Source organism: Polyodon spathula, chromosome 16, assembly GCF_017654505.1.
Source record: "Polyodon spathula isolate WHYD16114869_AA chromosome 16, ASM1765450v1, whole genome shotgun sequence".
Taxonomy (NCBI): domain Eukaryota; kingdom Metazoa; phylum Chordata; class Actinopteri; order Acipenseriformes; family Polyodontidae; genus Polyodon; species Polyodon spathula.
In genome coordinates, this window is record NC_054549.1 from 26,985,031 (window position 1) to 27,002,627 (window position 17,597).

The window sequence follows — 17,597 nt, forward strand, 5'->3', positions numbered from 1 at the left end:
TTCACTGTATATTATCGTTCACACATAACAAACTTGTGATAAAATTGCCATCTTTTGATGCATTTCAGACTCTTCTGTTGCACCTTTAACTAACTTTGGCCCCCAGTTCATGCTGATATATTAGAAAATGTTTAATGAAAGAATCTGCAGCTGCACCGATTCTTTTTTCTGCCACTAGAGCTCGATGTTTTAATTGAATTATCTAAATATTTTGCAGTACGGTATTTACAGTAGATAAAATGATGTCCTAAATTATATATTTTTATTACTGTAATGTCTTTTTTAATCGTTGTGTGTGTCTGTGTTATCACGACAAATATTGGTCATAGTACGATAATGCGCGCAAGCGCAGAAGGAAAAACGGATGTAGACTTTCAGCACCTTGGACAGAGAAATAACAGCAAATCGCTTACTATTGAATAGCATTGTGAGATGAAGGGTTAAGCAATGATACATCTCGGTGTATATCATTGAATTCTAGTGGGAGGTCGTATGCCGTCTGCCAAGGAGGGAAGATCCGCATTTGAAATAGAATCCGACATAATACAACGTGTTTTTGGGGTAGTGTGCAAAAATGACTTCTGAAAAATAGTGCAAAACCTTTCATTTTGAGTTTTTATTGAAGGATACGGAACCTTACATATATTGGATTTTTTTCTTTTCTTTTTAAAACAAACTTTTTAATGTTGAAACCTTGACTGAAAAAAGCAAAAGCAATTGCTGCAGTTAAAAGTAGAAAACGTTTAGCCGCAAAAATCGAACTCTTAATCTTGCATGATTTCCCAGAACTAGGACTGTAGCTCTTTTGTGCGCGGTTCGAACCTTACTCCAAACACTGGCATACAAAAAAAACATCTGGTTCTAAACCGTCAGCAAACAAAAAAAAGCAAAGGACTAGAAATGGTAAGGTGTATTCGTTTATTTGCGGAGATATGCATGTTCCTAATACAGTGTGAGGTTGTATTTGACTTTTGTATGCCCTCGTTTTAAACTATTTTTGTAGCAACTATTTGATTAATTTACAGTTTAATTTTGTATGCTTTGCAGGTACCACATAGTTTATAGTCTTGCATGCTTTCTTTGTTTACAAAGTTATTTAGAGTGCATGTACAAATACTATTCAGAAAGTGTCATTGAAGGACCTTATTGGATTTAGTTTCATTATTCAGTTATATAATCTGTGTGCTATTAGAAATTCCAGTTTTATTTTTTTCCCCAGATCTGGTACCATACATTGATGTTGAATACCTTTTAGGAACGCACAAAGAGCGTCAGAAGTGTTGATGCTTAACTCGGAACTCAAAATAGGTTTAAATTACAGGAGACGAGCTTAATGACTTTGTAATATTGTACAATTCTTCAGAATAGCACAAACCCTACTGACTTCCAAGACAGACCTGTTAATCTGCAGTGGGTCCCATATCTTAATGAAACGCTGTGGTATATTCTATATCCGCTAATATATAGTTTGTACTCTACTCTTGTGTGTTGTAATGCAAGTCAGTATTAACCCAACATTGCTGCAGAAATACAGTGCGGTTGTCCATAAAGAAGTTTATCCATTATTTACACCTCTATAGATCTAATGTTCTCCGTTTTCAGTAGGTACTGTTAATAGGGTTAAGGTAATAAGCGACAGTAATAGTAGGTCGTGTAACAAGTGTGTAAATAGTAAGGCATCAGGCAATATTTACAACTGTTGTGCATATATGGACCAGCAGAGAAAAATGGCACACCTTAATGCTGTCCCTACCAAACATAACGTTAGTGTACCATGGTAAAAGCATTGCCAAGTGCAGAAAAGTGTATTGTTTTAATGTGAGCACCGACTTTAACTTAAGTCCTGTGTCTGTCGTTTAGCATTATGAGGTTTAATGATTATGAATGTAATGCAACATAAGTATGGTAGTTCAAATATAGAGCTCACATAAAAAAGTAAGAAAAAATACTGTAACATGAAAGAAAGAATGCAAAAGTGGGCCAACATAGGATTCAATACACACTGACAAAATAAGAATGTGGAAAAAGACCAGGTTATTTCTGCAGCTGTATATAGTTCTATTAAAGGGGAAACTTCCATTGGCAATATTTCATTTTTGTCTGTCCCTTGTAGGCAAAATTCCTTTACCACCATTAACTTTTACAGGCCCACTATATTAGAACATGTTTGTGAATTCATATTAAATCATTATTCAGATTATTATTTTATATAGCTTTAATAGCGATGTTATTTCTAAAGCTGTTTTGTAAATGTGGCACAATAAATGTAGCCAACAGCCATTTAGCGGATGTACACATTTTGTACCGTATAACCCAGTTTCAACATGAATAGTTATTTCAGTTATAATTCTTGTTATGCAATTCCTCACTTTTCCTAGGCATGACATTAAGCAGACACCCAACACCTAGGAATAAGCGTGTGGAGATCTAAGTGAGCACCAGCAGGGCTTTAGATCACCCATAACCTCCTGCTGCTGAAACTAAGCATGCCAGTTAGAATTATTGTGACCCATTGGCAAAAATGCCTCTTTCGTGTGAACTTGGTACCCACATTACATAACAAAGCATCAAGTCTTTGTGAAAAAGTGACTTGTCTAATATTGAATACAATGTGTTACATAAAGGTCTTGGAGAAATGCAAACAATACATCAAATACATCAGTGATGCAGTCTGTTTTATGGTGTGCTACCTTAACCAGTGTTGTACAAATTAATGAAATCAAAACAACATGCTCCTAGCCATGGGCCTCTTGTAACCATAGCAACCAGCCTACTATGACTGTGTTAACCCCACAGGATTCGTATCCTCAGTTTACATCTCTAGGAAATAAACAAAATATATCTTTGTAATTCAAATGATAACCGAAAGGGTAAGAATGGGGGAGGGGGGTATTTTCAGCATGCCCTCCAAATCTTGTAAACAAAAAAAAAGTGTTTTGCTTGGATGATGCAAGAACCACACAAGGGAATAAATGCATGTGCTGTATGAGTTGTATGGAAGGCATAACAAATACATTCACTGTTCTTATATTGCCTGTGCATTTCTTTAAACCTGCATGTATACAGTATATATCTTGCATGTAGTATATATACTGTTTTCCCTACCAATAAAAACACAGCCAAGGCAAAAACAAGATAAACAAATTAAAATAGAGTTTCTTCAGTGTTCAGTTATGTAAGAAACAGGTAAATCAGTTACTTCTCTCTCTTTGGATTATGGTGATGCTGTTTATGACGCAAGCTTCATGTCTTATCATGGTTGGATGTAGTTCATTTTTACTGTGCCCATTTTTAAGGTTGACTGTTTTACTGCTCACAGTTGTTAAGGTGTCACCTTAATAAAGTTGCATACCTATTTGTAATGTACATTTTAGCAAGCTAGCCCCTTTTATGTGCTATTTATTATTGATATACAGTATATCCTACACCCACTGGGTGTTCCAAGGGGGCAGGTTAGTGGTTACACTTTAGTGTATCGGCTGTGCTTAGAATAGAAGTCATGTTTGAGATACCCATAGAGGCAACACACTCTGAGTTATAAAAAGTCACCGGAATGAGACGCCTGGCTCGCTTCTTTTTCATTCTTAAATGTTCCTCCCTAAGGACATCCAATGGGGTATCAAGGCCCTGAATGTTCATTGTCCTGTACTTGTCGTTGCAGGTAGAAGATGCTGTGGTTGGAGTGTTGTGGTAGGTAAAGCTATGGGTTTCTATATCAGCTCCCTGTCCAGGACAGATGTCCGCTGCACCAAGCCTCACTGTGACACACAACAGGCCCACCGCTACCAAACAGCTCCCAACTACAATTACAAATGGACCGATATCCACTACGAGGCCAGCCGTGGCAACGTGGACAAACTGCGCTCCCTCCTTATCACCTCGGGTAAGATCAGCCTGAATTTTGCTGAAGAAAACTAGGCGCTAACTTAGTCTTATCAAAAGGTTTCCCTATTGACAATCTGTAGGCTGACACATGTTTTCACAAGGTTGTGTCTCAGGGTCTAATTGACAGAGAAAACTGCCTTTAGAGATTAGCAAGTTTCTTATAAATCTTGTTAACCAATGACAGTTTTAAAATCCAGAGGTATTGGCACAGAGTCACCCGTGAATGGTTAAAAAAAAGGGACGTTTCAGAACGTTATGATAAATATAGCATTTAAGACCACTATGAAGGGGATTCTTTATCAAGCACATTATTTCCCCTTTTATGGCACTATTCAATCAGACTTCCAGGACAACCTGAACCACTCCTTTAGCAAACGTGCAGCAAATCTTAGCTTGATTTTTGCATTGTTAGGCTTAGAATGTTGTAAACAAGCCTCTTCTCTAGAGACTTTCCCATGATTGCATTGGGCTTGCTGTGTGGACAAAGCTAACTCAATGTGAAAGAGTAAGTAGCTTCAATCTCTCTCTCTCTCTCTCTCTCTCTCTCTCTCTCTCTCTCTCTCTCTCTCTCTCCATATATATATATATATATATATATATATATATATATATATATAGTATATATCAGATACCACAAATGTTATTAAATACTCGTCAAGACCAAAGACAACGAGGTTACAACCCATTATGTCCTTTATTTACAGTTAGAATAAAAGCCAATCTTATTCTACATTTTAATCATGTAAAAAATGTGAGACTTTTCAATACATATATATATATATATATCTTATTATACATTTATCACATGTAAATAAAACTCTGTTATATATATATATATATATATATATATATATATATATATATATATATATATATATATATATATATATATATATATATATATATATATATATATATATACATACACACACACACACACACACACACAGTGGCTCTCAAAAGTATTCACCCCCTTGGACTTTTCCACATTATATTGTGTTACAACATGGAATCAAAATGGATTTCATTAGGAGTTTTTGTCACTGATCAACACAAAAAAAGTCCATAATGTCAAAGTGAAAAATAAAATCTACAAATTGTTCTAAATTAATTTCAAATATAAAACAGAAAATAATTGATTGCATAAGTATTAACCCCCTTGAGTCAATATTTGGTAGAGGCACCTTTGGCAGCAATTACAGCCATGAGTCTATTTGGATAAGTCTCTACCAGCTTTACACATCTGGACACTACAAATTTTGCCCATTCTTCTTTGCAAAATTGCTCAAGCTCCATCAAGTTGGATGGGGAATGATTTCAAACACTGTAGCATAGTAACAGAACTCAAATAAACAGTATAGGAAATCAAATACATTTCACATTACTTGTTCCTTAACATCTCTCTTCACAGAGCCAGATTAGCAGTAGTCTTGGACTACTTTACCAAAAATAACCCTACAGTCAGCACTCACATATCCGACCCTATAAAACTTAGTGATGGTTAAACACGTGTGACGCATATCTAATTATTTCATTTTGAACCGATCCAACCCTATCTGTTTTATGTTCCCTGAAAAACAGACAATATCAAAAATACCTATCTGAAAGGACGGTGTTTTAAAATAAGTAGGTTTCCATTTAGATGTACTATATTGGTACAGTACCATATTTTTAATAGAAGAAGTATTTTAATTCAGAAAGACATGATTCTGAAAATATCATTTGCCTAACAAGATGACTGGACACTGGTCTGGACTGTAATACAGTACATACTTTTAACTCCGGTACGTATTGTAGCAGTATGTAAAATTCACCGTTAACGATCCAACAGCAAAATGAAATCAAAACCATGCATAGAACTTTGTGAAACTTTAAAGACAATGCAATTTAGCAAAAAATTTACAAAAAAAAAGTTTCCAGAATTAAAACAGTATCCAAAGTCAGTATTCAAAATTTCAGAATATAGTGCTTGATAAGGTCCTAATGTCACAGTTCACTTGCAGATGAAAATGCACAAAAACAATAAAAGATCACAGATAAAATAAAAAAAGACATCACCGTATCTAAAACTGTTTAATGATTAACTGTTACCCTGGCTTGTATCATTCGCTTTGTTTTGGCTGCATTTACATCAGGTGCAATTGTAGGAAGCGCTGTGTAAATGCACAATATAAGACAGACTGATTTGACATTAGAGAGTTTTTTTTTCTTTCTTTTAAACGCGGGCTGTTCGGATCAATTGTAACATTGAAGAGATTGCCTTTGTATCAGAAAACTGGGGACGGAGTCAGAAATCACTTGTGATGGGTAAGTGCATTAATTTGCTACATACATACACATATATATAATGGAGATTGATTTTATTCTGAATACAAGGGTGGTAAAACGCGACTGACGTGTATCTGGGTAATGGATATCTGAGAGCTGACTGTCATTAGTCCAAGATTAGTGCTGACTGGCCATTTACTGTTATGCTTTTAAGACTTTAGCTTGAACTTATTTTCACTTTGACCCTGATGAAATCCATGTATGCTGCCATCACACAGTAGAAGTACTTCCTGTGTAGCCAACCTAAAGTCCTATGTTCTGCAAGAAACGTTGCATGGAAAGACACACATAACTCAATATCCAGGTGGATGCTTAAACATCCCTAATACCCCTACCTTTTTGTGACTACCCAAATACTAAGTTCTCCAAGTTGTGTCAGGTAAAGAACAGATCGACCAGAAGGATTACTATGGGAAGACTCCCCTTTACTGGGCTGCATATAAGGGTCAGAAGTTGTGTATGGAGCTGCTACTGGACTACGGCGCGGACGTGAACAGCCAGTGTAAACACGGGGGCACCCCTCTCCACGCAGCCATCGGTCTGTTTCCAGAGTGTGTGCTGCTGCTCATACAGGTGAATGCAAAACTTTCTGAATGCAACCAAATGGAATAAGGAACAGGAATTTCAACTCTTCCCCATTTAAGCTGTGTTTAAATGCTCATGTGTTTGTTAAATAAAATGAAAATTCAAAGCAGGCGTAATTACAGAGTGTGAGTTTATGGCATATTTAATTCACTTTCTAAAGTGTAAGTTACTTCAGATTACAATTCCATGTCCTCTAACATGGTTATGATGTCGACAATCATTGCATATTGCAGTTACTTAAGGAGTTGTTTGTTTGTTTGTTTTTTATAATTTGAAAGCTGCTCTTCATTTCTTGTTGACCAATCTATAAATACACTGCCTAATGCATAGTAGCCACGCCTGGCAACTGAAGAACATCAGAAAAAGATAGCAGTGTAACACTCTAATAAATTACAGGACTGATGTCAGATGATTCTCTATGTAATGTTGGTCAGTTCCAACATATACATTAAGCATGAATCCCTTCCCATTCTTCAAATATACAACTCATTCATAACACCTTAGACATAACACTAAAGCTCAAAAAACCATGAGGGGAACTTTCTATACATACTTTCATACGATCATATGAAGAAACACATTCAGACTTCATATATATGTGTTGTGTACACAGTGTATTATGAATGATAAATTAGAGTGCAGTACTTACAGATCGATGCCGTCTGGTTTTGTTTTTTGTATATTTTATTAAAAAAGTTGTTGTTTTAGATTTTGCGCCTTTTTTGGGGTGGGCCTGGGCAGTATACGTTATAGAGGGGAGGGATTTGTGACTTGGCAGCTGTAATAATCTAATTGCACATAAAAATATATCTTAATACTTAATTGTTTCTGATATGTCGTAACCAATATACAGAATATCGTATTTATTTCTCTTAAGGTAATATTTGTACAAAGAAAACCTATAGTGTTTACAAACACCTATATATATTGTAAATATCCAGCATTTACAAACTTAAAATGACAACTGTGATGAAGGTTTAAACTGGGAATGTTAAGGCCAAGGTGTCCTCGGCTCACCAGGCACCAGCAACCCCTGTAGACTGGCCAGGCGCCTGTGGGCTTGCCTGTAAGCTGTACAGAGCTGCGTTGTCCTCAGACGCTGTAGCTCTGGGTTGGCTGCATGACAGGCCTGCAGAGTGAAAAGAAGAGCACTCAGCTGACAGCCCACTCCTCGGAAAGCGTGTGTTCATCTTCGCCGTTCCAGAGTCAGCGCAGGGCTGGTAGCAGGGAGCTGAGCCTAAAAATACAACTGAACATTTCAAATTGGGAGAAAAACAGGTTAAAATCAATTGGCAACTACTAAATGAAAAAAATTAAAAACGGCTTATCTGGCTTGCCTCCCTCATAAAGTTACTTTTTGTATATTTATATGTCCTCATACACTTTATTTCAAAAACAAAAAAATATATTCATAGAAACAACCACCAAACAGCCAAGTAAAAGTAAAACAATATTGCTGGTACTCATCACTCCAACAGTCCTGCTACACAAGCCTCCTCTTTTGTTTTGGTCGGTACACCTTAGTCCGAGGAATCAGTATTCCTAGTATTTCTGATCCAGTCAATCTTTCTCAAATTGTGAGATCTACGAAATTATGATAATACATATTAGATAAGGTTTACTGGAATAATTTTTTCAGCTCTGTGTACTTCAAGAAATTATTTAAATACAGCACTGTGTACAGATGTGAACCGACGTGATCACTATTGGTCCTCATGGTTAGTTTATCCTCACTCCTCTGTGCTCTCTCCCTCAGCATGGAGCAGACACAGACCTCCCCGATACCTGGGGGGTGACCCCCATGTACCTGGCCGCGTGCAGCGGACAGTCCGAGTGCATCCAACTGCTGGTGCAAGCTGGGGCCAGAATCACCTACAAGAACAAGGTGCAGAGCAATCCCTATGCATCTTTACATTCATGACTGGGTTTGCTGTACAAGTCACTGTAAAAGCATGTGAAATCACTACAGTAAAAGCATGGTAAAGTGGACAGAATTACTCTGCCTTTTCAATGTGTGTGGTATAACATTTGTTGATGCCCACGTTTTAGGATAAGTGTAAGGCAAAGACATTCAAAGGCTGAAACTGAGTATGAAGCTCAATATTTGCAATCCCATTTCATGTACTTATTTTCTGCTATGCCTTTGCTGAGGTTAATGTGGGTAATGTGGGTTTGTCAAAGAAAACAGTCACCAAATCCACAGTAGTCAATTTCTTGTTTTCTGATAGTCATTATTACATTGTTAAAACGAACATGGTTTAATTGCTGAGACAAAATTGGATATTAATGGCATTTGGCATCAGTATTTTGAATGAATATCACCATGCTTTAATATGAATGAAGTATTTTAAGTGGAATAAACAACTCAAAGAGATGAATCGGAGTACAAATAAACCTGGTTCTTGTGCCTAGTGCCAGCAAACATTATTTATGGCAGTAATGCCAGTGCACACAAGACTAGCAACCAGGTAAACACACCAAGGATCTACTGCAACAAGAGGAAGAAATACTGCTTGGACTCTCGTTTCCTGTCAGTTTAAAGGCTGGTTCATAGTTCAATAATATGATCATTGCTGAGGTAATTTCTAGTCTCTTGTGTGTTTGTCTAGTAATTCAAGGGATACTGGTTGCCAAAGTTATATTTTTCGGAACTGTAGCTGGTCACATCACATGATCATCTCCCGATGAACCAGCCTTTTTGACACCAACGGAGAATGACCAAATAACTGGGCAGGTCATTCATCAAATAAATTATACTGAAATGTTACTGACCCTTTAGGGATAGATGAGAGATAACCAGAGCATCCCTTCATTTTGCAGAACACGGGGGAGGCTCCCAAACAGCTAGCCTCCAAGACGGCTTTGATCTCCTGGATCGAGAGCTACCACAAAGAGCCTCGATCGCTGAAGCACGCCTGCAGGCTGAGGATCCGAGAGGCTCTGGGACCGAGCAGGATCACGGCCCCACGCACGTTTCACATCCCGCTGTGTCTGAAAGAGTACCTGATGTTCAAGGACCTCGAGCTGCAGGACTGCTCAGCAGCATCGGCACAGAGGACACCCAGCGGGGACTGTTAAAGGACTAATATAAGAAATTAATGGGTAATGCTTTCAGTTCCAGGGCACGCAATCAAGGTAGCCATTTCAATCTGGAAGCCTGCTTTAATAATGAATGGCATGAAAAAAGACACATCTTCAGTACTGGATTTTTAAAAACAGGATTTTTTTCTGCTTTTTGTTCATAAAAGTAATTAAAAATCTATCCCTGTGTTCTGCAGGACAAGCAGCTATCTCCAAAGTAAATTGAGGGGAAAAGCAATAAAAAAAATTCACGGAAGACTCGCTTACGGTATATTTGTCAGTCATTTGGCATAATACATAATACAATTTTCTGGTCACTTTAAGAGGAATTAGAAGATATGAGCATATGTACGCAGGAACTACGACTAAACATAAAGGTTTTGTTTTGTTTTTAGTTTAGAATTGTCATACATTATTTGCATGGAATAACTCCTGCCATGCAAACTTTTCAAGGGACCCTGCAAAAAATATGACCTTGATTAAAAAAAAAAAAAAGTCTAGTTTTTAATACAAAAAAACTGCATAAATTAATTTAAACCTTACCTCTATAACTGAAGACAGATGAACACATATCTCAAGTTTCCCAAGCCTTGTAGGGGAGAGGCTTAAATGTATGACTTGACCCCCCAACTTAAACATTGGGCAAAGAACTGAAGGTTCATTTATCAAAGTATCTAACCACTCCGATCCATATTTATGGTGCCTAATCAGAGCCCACACCTGTTCACTCCTATACTGTTACAGCCTGTCGGAAAATTTAAACACGTTTTTCTAGATTTCAAAAAATGGCAATTCAGTATATAACTATTGAAATATTTCCATATTTTCAAAGAGCTTCCTCCAGTCCTTAATTAACTGCTATTATTTGAAAAGAAAAAAAGGCAGGTTCAGCCACCTTCAGAGGGCTTAACAGAATATTGCATAGTTGTTTGGTTCTAGTTCTGTAAAATGAACAGGCATTTTACTTTGATCAGACAATAGGACTTCATTAAAGTGGAGTAGATGCTTTGAAAATAGGACCCATCATCTTCTGATGGAGCAAGATAAGTATCTTGTTTAGATAATATTTTTTTTATAATGATGGCCATTCTTTAACATAAAACAAAAATTTGCTAATTGCATTGCATTCAATGTTATGTTACTGCTGCAAAAAGGACTTGCCAAGAACAACACAATTTAGTAAGCTAGTGTAGGCGTCTGATACTGGAGGCAGGAGAAAGTCTCACTTCTGGACCAAAAGGTGATATCATCCCCGAGGAAACCCATATAACATTTCTCTGTTAGCCAGCTTTGTGTATATATATGTGTGCGGGATCAGATTTAAAATGAAGGTCTCACATGGTCTGTGGATCACTCATTAAAGAACTGGGGTGCTGCTCACAGCTGGAGCTTCCCTCACTTGACAGAGCTGTGCTTAACCTCCCAAGAGGTGATGGATGAAGGCTGAAGGAAACATGGGGCTCACATAAAATGCGCTTCTTTCTAACCCGCTGTCTATATATGTGCTTTACCTGCTGTGAATATGATGCACACAGGCTCTTCACATTCAAAAACATGTTCAGGAACATGCATTGATTGAGAGTGAAAATAAAGATGTCGCTAACAAAATAAATCCTCAAAGCACTTCCATTTGTTACACACGTCTCGAATGCACAGTTTTGATATCTGTTAATACACCAGGTTAAAGAAATCCCCATGCTTTCAGATAGGGTTGCGCATCCTTGGTAATTTCATCTGTCTTTTTTTCCTGTAATGAACCAATCAGCTTCTTCCCGTATTGAAATGCGTTCAACCTGTAAAATGCTTTGAACCAGAAGACACTGATTAAAATGACCCAGGAAATACAATTGTAACAGCGTCCTACGAGAAAGGCATGGAAACTAAGAACTTTCTTTAAATGACTGTAGTACCAGATTTATTTAAGAATGGCTGCTTTTTATTACCTGTGTTACCTGTTCTGTATTCTATGATGACTAATAAAAGAAAAATACTTTGTTTGACCTAGGTGTTCTACTGTTTTACTTTAGAAGAAAACATGAAAAGCCTTTCCATCACATTGCAACATCATTTTGCATGCAGCATGAGAGATAAATGGCATCGGATTCCAGGTAACTACAGCACAGTGGTCAGAACACGTGGATAGCTGTAACAAGTCAAGGCAAGCAAGCAAGCACTTCAGATATTTTAATTTGCCATTGCAAACAGATATGATGTGGATTTTTAAGATTAATTAGAAATGTACAATACAAAAGTTATTCAGCGCTGTATATTTCAACATCTATTGTGGAATCAGTTACTCCAGTCTCGCTAAATTCTTCTTTTTATCTTTAAAGTGATTGTAGCTAACAAAATAATTCCAGAACTGTTTCCCACCATGCACATCCATTCACTAAATGGGTCTCAAATCTGTAGTTTTAAAACCATGTATTAAATGTTTCTGGTGCTACATTATGTTTTCAAGCCTTGCTTTCAGATTGTCTTGCAGTTTCCTGGTCATTTCACCTTTAGAGTGCAATTGTTCCCACCCCTTCAGAGTTTTCTTTCCTGTCAGTCACCAACCAGCTGCTTCCCACGATGACTGACATGCTTTGTAGCCTGTATAATCATTTGAGAAATGATCTAGGAAGCAAAGTAATAAAAGACTTCCTGGAAGGCAAGACATGCTAACTGAGAACTTTCTTTAGTGTCTTGTTTTTAAATGAAAATACATGTTTGCGAAATACATGTTTCTTCAAAAAATGTACATTGAGACCTACAGTATATAGTGAATGAAAGAGCACAACAGGTGGGAATTTGAATAAAATAGTAAGTCTTTTGTTATCTGCACACATTTTTGGTCTGCATCCAGTTTTTAAATATATCTTTATACTGGTATGGGTTACCATCTTGTGCATTCTTCTTAAGTAAGACCTGTGATGCTGAACTCTTAAAATTATTTCTTAATAATAATAATAATAATAATAATAATAAGCTGTTGATGGTTTCTCTGTTACCGGTACAGTATGGTATGTTGTATGTTTAGAATTTCAATTTCATTTTTGTGCATGAAACAATTCTCAAATGGTTTATGAGAAGCACTTAAACAATAATCATTTAAATGATGTTCATTGTGTTTCCAAGAACAATGGTTTATTCAGTTTGACCGTGTTATAATTGGATACAGTGATGCTGTAAACAGAATCCAGGTGAAGTGTTACATTTAATTAAACCCTAAGAGAAACAGGAGGCATTTTCTCTTGAAATTGCAACCCGCTTCACCTGTTTACCTAAGTCTCCCGTAAGTGGGATTTAGTTCACAATTAGTAGCTATTATAACTTTCTCTGAAACATTTATTATTTATCAATAAGCCTCAATTAAAAATATCTGTCTGCTTCACTTGCTTTTTATAAGTCTAGCAAGATTTTGTAATCAGAACACATATTTACTGGTCTCTACCTGTCATCCACCAGGTATATATACAATCCCAGACAAGCTTTACAGCTAATAGATTACTTTAGTAGATTAGGCAACACACAATTGGATTTTTAAAGTTACAGTTACACCAGTGCTGATTATTGCTGGAATTTCTGAGAGCTTTACCTCAGATATAAATGACAACTTACATCACATTTAACAATAATGTTCTTTCAAATAAAAAAAGTATTTCTCATTATTGGAATATATTGTCATACAATTGGAATATATTGTCATATATATATATATATATATATATATATATATATATATATATATATATATATATATATATATATATATATATATATATTTAAATTGTTGGTTTCTTTAACTATTGAAAAATTTTTCTTCACATTTTGCAATATACTTTGAAATTGTTGCAATATCTTCCAAGGAATGTATTATTCTGTATATATAGTTGATAAATGCCATGGTCGCCAACTTTATCATTGCACTGATAGCACTTTTTTCGGTGTAGATACACGCTGGGAATCTATTTATCAGCCTTTATGAAGCAAAGACACTCACCACCTCCTCCAGCTCCCACATCACGCCCCTCTCCTCTTAGCTGTATTTGGCATTTGTCCTCTGGAGCAAGGTTGCTGTAAAACAAGACCAGAATGACAAGCTATAAACCAAGCCTGAGTCAATCTAATCTGACAGCCTGGCAGGGCCGCTGCATGAGCTCCCAGCTCTCGCCTGTGAAACCCCTGAGAAGGTGAGGTGGCGGCCCCACTCTTACTCTGTGGGTCACATTGGTGCTGCTCATGTGATAGAAAAGAGAATCCGTTGTCACCTGACAGAATATTGGGACAAGGTTTAGTTTTAGAAGTGATGATATAAGAGATGTTTTACTGATCAATGTTAACAACAGTAAGATGCTGCAATCATTTTATAAACACATGCATTAAGACTTCTGGTTCAAACAGTTTTGTCATTTTTCTTTTTATTGGAGAGTAAGTAGCTTGAAATGTTATTTTAATTGTTTTGTACATTTGCTATATTAGGGTGTTTGCAATCATTCTAAGTGGTTCTGGGGTCTGTTGTTCCCATTTTAAGTTATTCTATATTTCTTTAGTTCTGCCTTTACCTAGCTTTGACCTTCTATGTACAGTCTACTAAATGCCAGGACAGAACAGCCTTCCTCATACATTCAGTGATACACATATATACCGTATGTACACACACGCAGACAGGCAAAGCCAACCCCAGACCTGAAAAGTCACATTGTCACATGATCTGAATAGAATAAGGAACATTGTTAAGCACCTAAGGAAGCATTAGATCAGTTAAATCGTTACGTTAATAAGATACATTTTTCCACCACCTGGCAATGTTACTATATGGCTACAACTTAGATCTCCAAAACTAGAAGAGCAGAATATACAAAACCACGATGTTAATGTGGTAAAATCACTTGTGACAATAAGTAGACTTTTCGCATTGCTTTGTCCTGCCAAACAGACACTGCTAATCAGGCTTGCTATATTACTTTGAGAATGTTTAGTGTTCACTGCATATGTGATATACTGTATATATAATGAGTATTCTCTTCTTCTGGGTCAGGAAGTGAGGGGGACAAAGAGCAGAGATTTACAGCGGCTCATTAAGATTTAGTATGTCATTAAATATAATTGTACAGCCCCATGTAGAAAGAAATTATACTGTAGAAAAGATTCTGCCAGCTTTATCATACGCTGATAACCTCTAAACATGTGCAAAATGTGCATGACCTACACTTGCATGTGCTCAAGTCTCAAATGTGCAGATTTGAAAGAAGCATCTTATTGCAAACATGTGTTTTAATTAAAAGCATGATCTAGCACACTGGATTAAAAATGCTGTTTACTAAGCTTCCTTTTAAGAAGTTTGATATTGTTTCCGACATTATATTTTAAAGTGAAAATTCGGTTGCTGTAACGTGTTTCTTTCAAAACTTAAATTAGAGACCTACTGCAAGACAATTAAGATGTAGAGATTTGTTTAGTTACTTGCAGAGCATGCCATCTTTCTTTAAGTTGTACAAATACTGCAAGTGGTTTAACAGCAAGCATAGAACAAAAGTTTAATCTGCCAAGATATTAAACCCCTCCACCTTCTATCAGTCCTCTACCACATTTGTGGTTGCTTAAGACAGGGGTCTACAGGTGTCTCTGCCATTTTTGATCCCTGACTGGTAACTTGGTAAAGGCATGACACATGGTGTGCAGGGTGAGACATACAGTGAGGGCACACAGGTTTGAGTGCTGATTGTACAAATTTTCCAGTCTTCGCTGGGGATTCTACAAGGAGCATCTCATTGGGTGAGGCAAAATCGGGAGTCACATTGCCGATCTACAGCAGGCCCTACAGACCAGAGGTCACCAGTTGAAGTGAATGCCTGCAAGGCTGGCCCTACAGGTCAGGGGTCACCAGTTCAAGTGAATGCCTGCAGGGCTGACCATTGTCCTCCAGGGGTCAGAAAAAAAAGGTGTGTGGGGAGGGGGGGGGGGGGCACTACAAACTTCATTGCAGGATTTGGGAAGCTGCTTAGTTTAGCGACAGGAAGCACCAGTAAACCAGAAGCTGTAGTAGCCTTCCTCCTTCCACTAGAGGCAGCACAGCCTCAGGTGTATCCCTGGGTTTAACGCAGTGCCTTTGGGGAGCGCTGACACTGGCAGATTAGAACAATAACAGGCAAAGGCAGGCAGTCTGAGTTCCTGAGCTTCTGTGAAGTGTCATCTCAGCTCCAGATTCATTACCTCCAGCTGGTGTCACATTCCAGGGCAGAGAGGACGTGAGGGCACGGCAATTCAACTGTGCAATGGTTACACTCCCCCTGTTTTACAAAGCAATTGGTGGGGGAAAAGCAATCAGCAGTGATCTTTTACTTCTGTATAAACTACAGGAGTTTACAGTCTTGTGGTTTACAGTTGTCCTAAGACACCTGAAACATAATGAGAGAGCCAAAAGTAACTAATAAACACAAAGGTCTTCACCAACTGAGAACAGCTATACCAACCATCCGGCAAAATCAGTGGATCAAAATGATTTATGAGGAGGAAGAAAGAATAGATTCTAATTCAAGATAATGCTGCAACAATGAAACAGATTTCTAAGTGATATACAAATTTCAGATTAATTATTATTTAGGGTTAGGGTTAAATTTGTTTCCATCCTTTGAATTTAATAGCAAATCATACACTTTTTCATACGTAATTAGATTTAAATTACAGCCGCTTATAACAAAGCGTTACCTTTAAATATTGAATCTGTGGTAGTATGTAAAACTGCCACTGGTTAGATGAAATAAACAGACCCCCAAATCTTTACTGTTTCATAAATAGCAATAGTAGACAGGGACACATGCAGCAGCAAGTCATGGACAAAGTGCTGCACAGCAACAAATATCCAGAACGGCCAAAGCCAGCCATATGACAGCAGTGTGCTTTGCTCAATTCAAATGTGTTCTGTAATAATAATATTGTTTATGAATCACCTGCAAGAATATCATAACTATGGAATTTAAACAAGGCATAGCACTTGTTACGAGTTTTGTTTGATAAGATTTTTCTGGATACCATGTTCACAGCCAGAGATCTATTGCTAAAAACCACGTAATTCTGTTATGGGGGGTACTATACAGGCCTCTTTCATTTCTTTAGATTGTGTTTTTAGAAGCTTGCATCAAGGTTTCAACCTCTGAGAAAACAATCAAAACCACAGCTATTTTTGAAGGCAGAAAGTTCAAATGTACCTTCACTGGTGCTCTATAGACAATGTGCGCAAGCTTTCTGTCTTCAGGGCTAGCAGCTAAAAGTACCCTAGTACTGAGGGATCCACAGTGTCACCATGTTCTGTTCCTTGGCCCTGTCACAGCCCTCCCCAAGCAACCTTCATGATGTGCTACAGCCATCTGTGTGTGTGTAAGTCACAACATCAATGTTACTGCTAGAGACTGACAGGGAATCGCTTGCAAGCAGGCACATTTTAATCACAGTGCAAAAGAATCTGAATCATTTGCACGCTAGTAACGCTTATATGCTTATGATCCCAGCACAGTGGTATAGCTACCAGTAAACCGATGCCTATTGATCATGACACAGTTTCTACTTCAATCACCTGTCAGCAACCACTCCAGCACTCCAACAGCTCTTCTAAACATTTTGCTGACAGGTGTCCCCTCCACCACACAGCACTAGGGGTGAAGGAAGACCTAAGATGAATATGCTTTCAGATTTACCGGCTCTAAGGCCCTGTGATGGTGAGTGAGTATCCTGAA

General features: G+C 37.4%; 1 protein-coding gene across 1 annotated transcript; it reads left to right on the forward strand.

The window, feature by feature from the left end:
* Nucleotides 1-367: 367 nt before the first annotated feature.
* Nucleotides 368-11,847, forward strand: LOC121329215 (ankyrin repeat-containing protein DDB_G0279043-like). Its single transcript, XM_041274691.1, has 5 exons — nucleotides 368-903; nucleotides 3,662-3,883; nucleotides 6,593-6,786; nucleotides 8,555-8,683; nucleotides 9,619-11,847. The coding sequence occupies exons 2-5, from the start codon at nucleotides 3,703-3,705 to the stop codon at nucleotides 9,874-9,876; spliced, it is 762 nt and encodes a 253-aa protein (XP_041130625.1). The 5' UTR covers nucleotides 368-903; nucleotides 3,662-3,702; the 3' UTR covers nucleotides 9,877-11,847.
* Nucleotides 11,848-17,597: the final 5,750 nt, after the last annotated feature.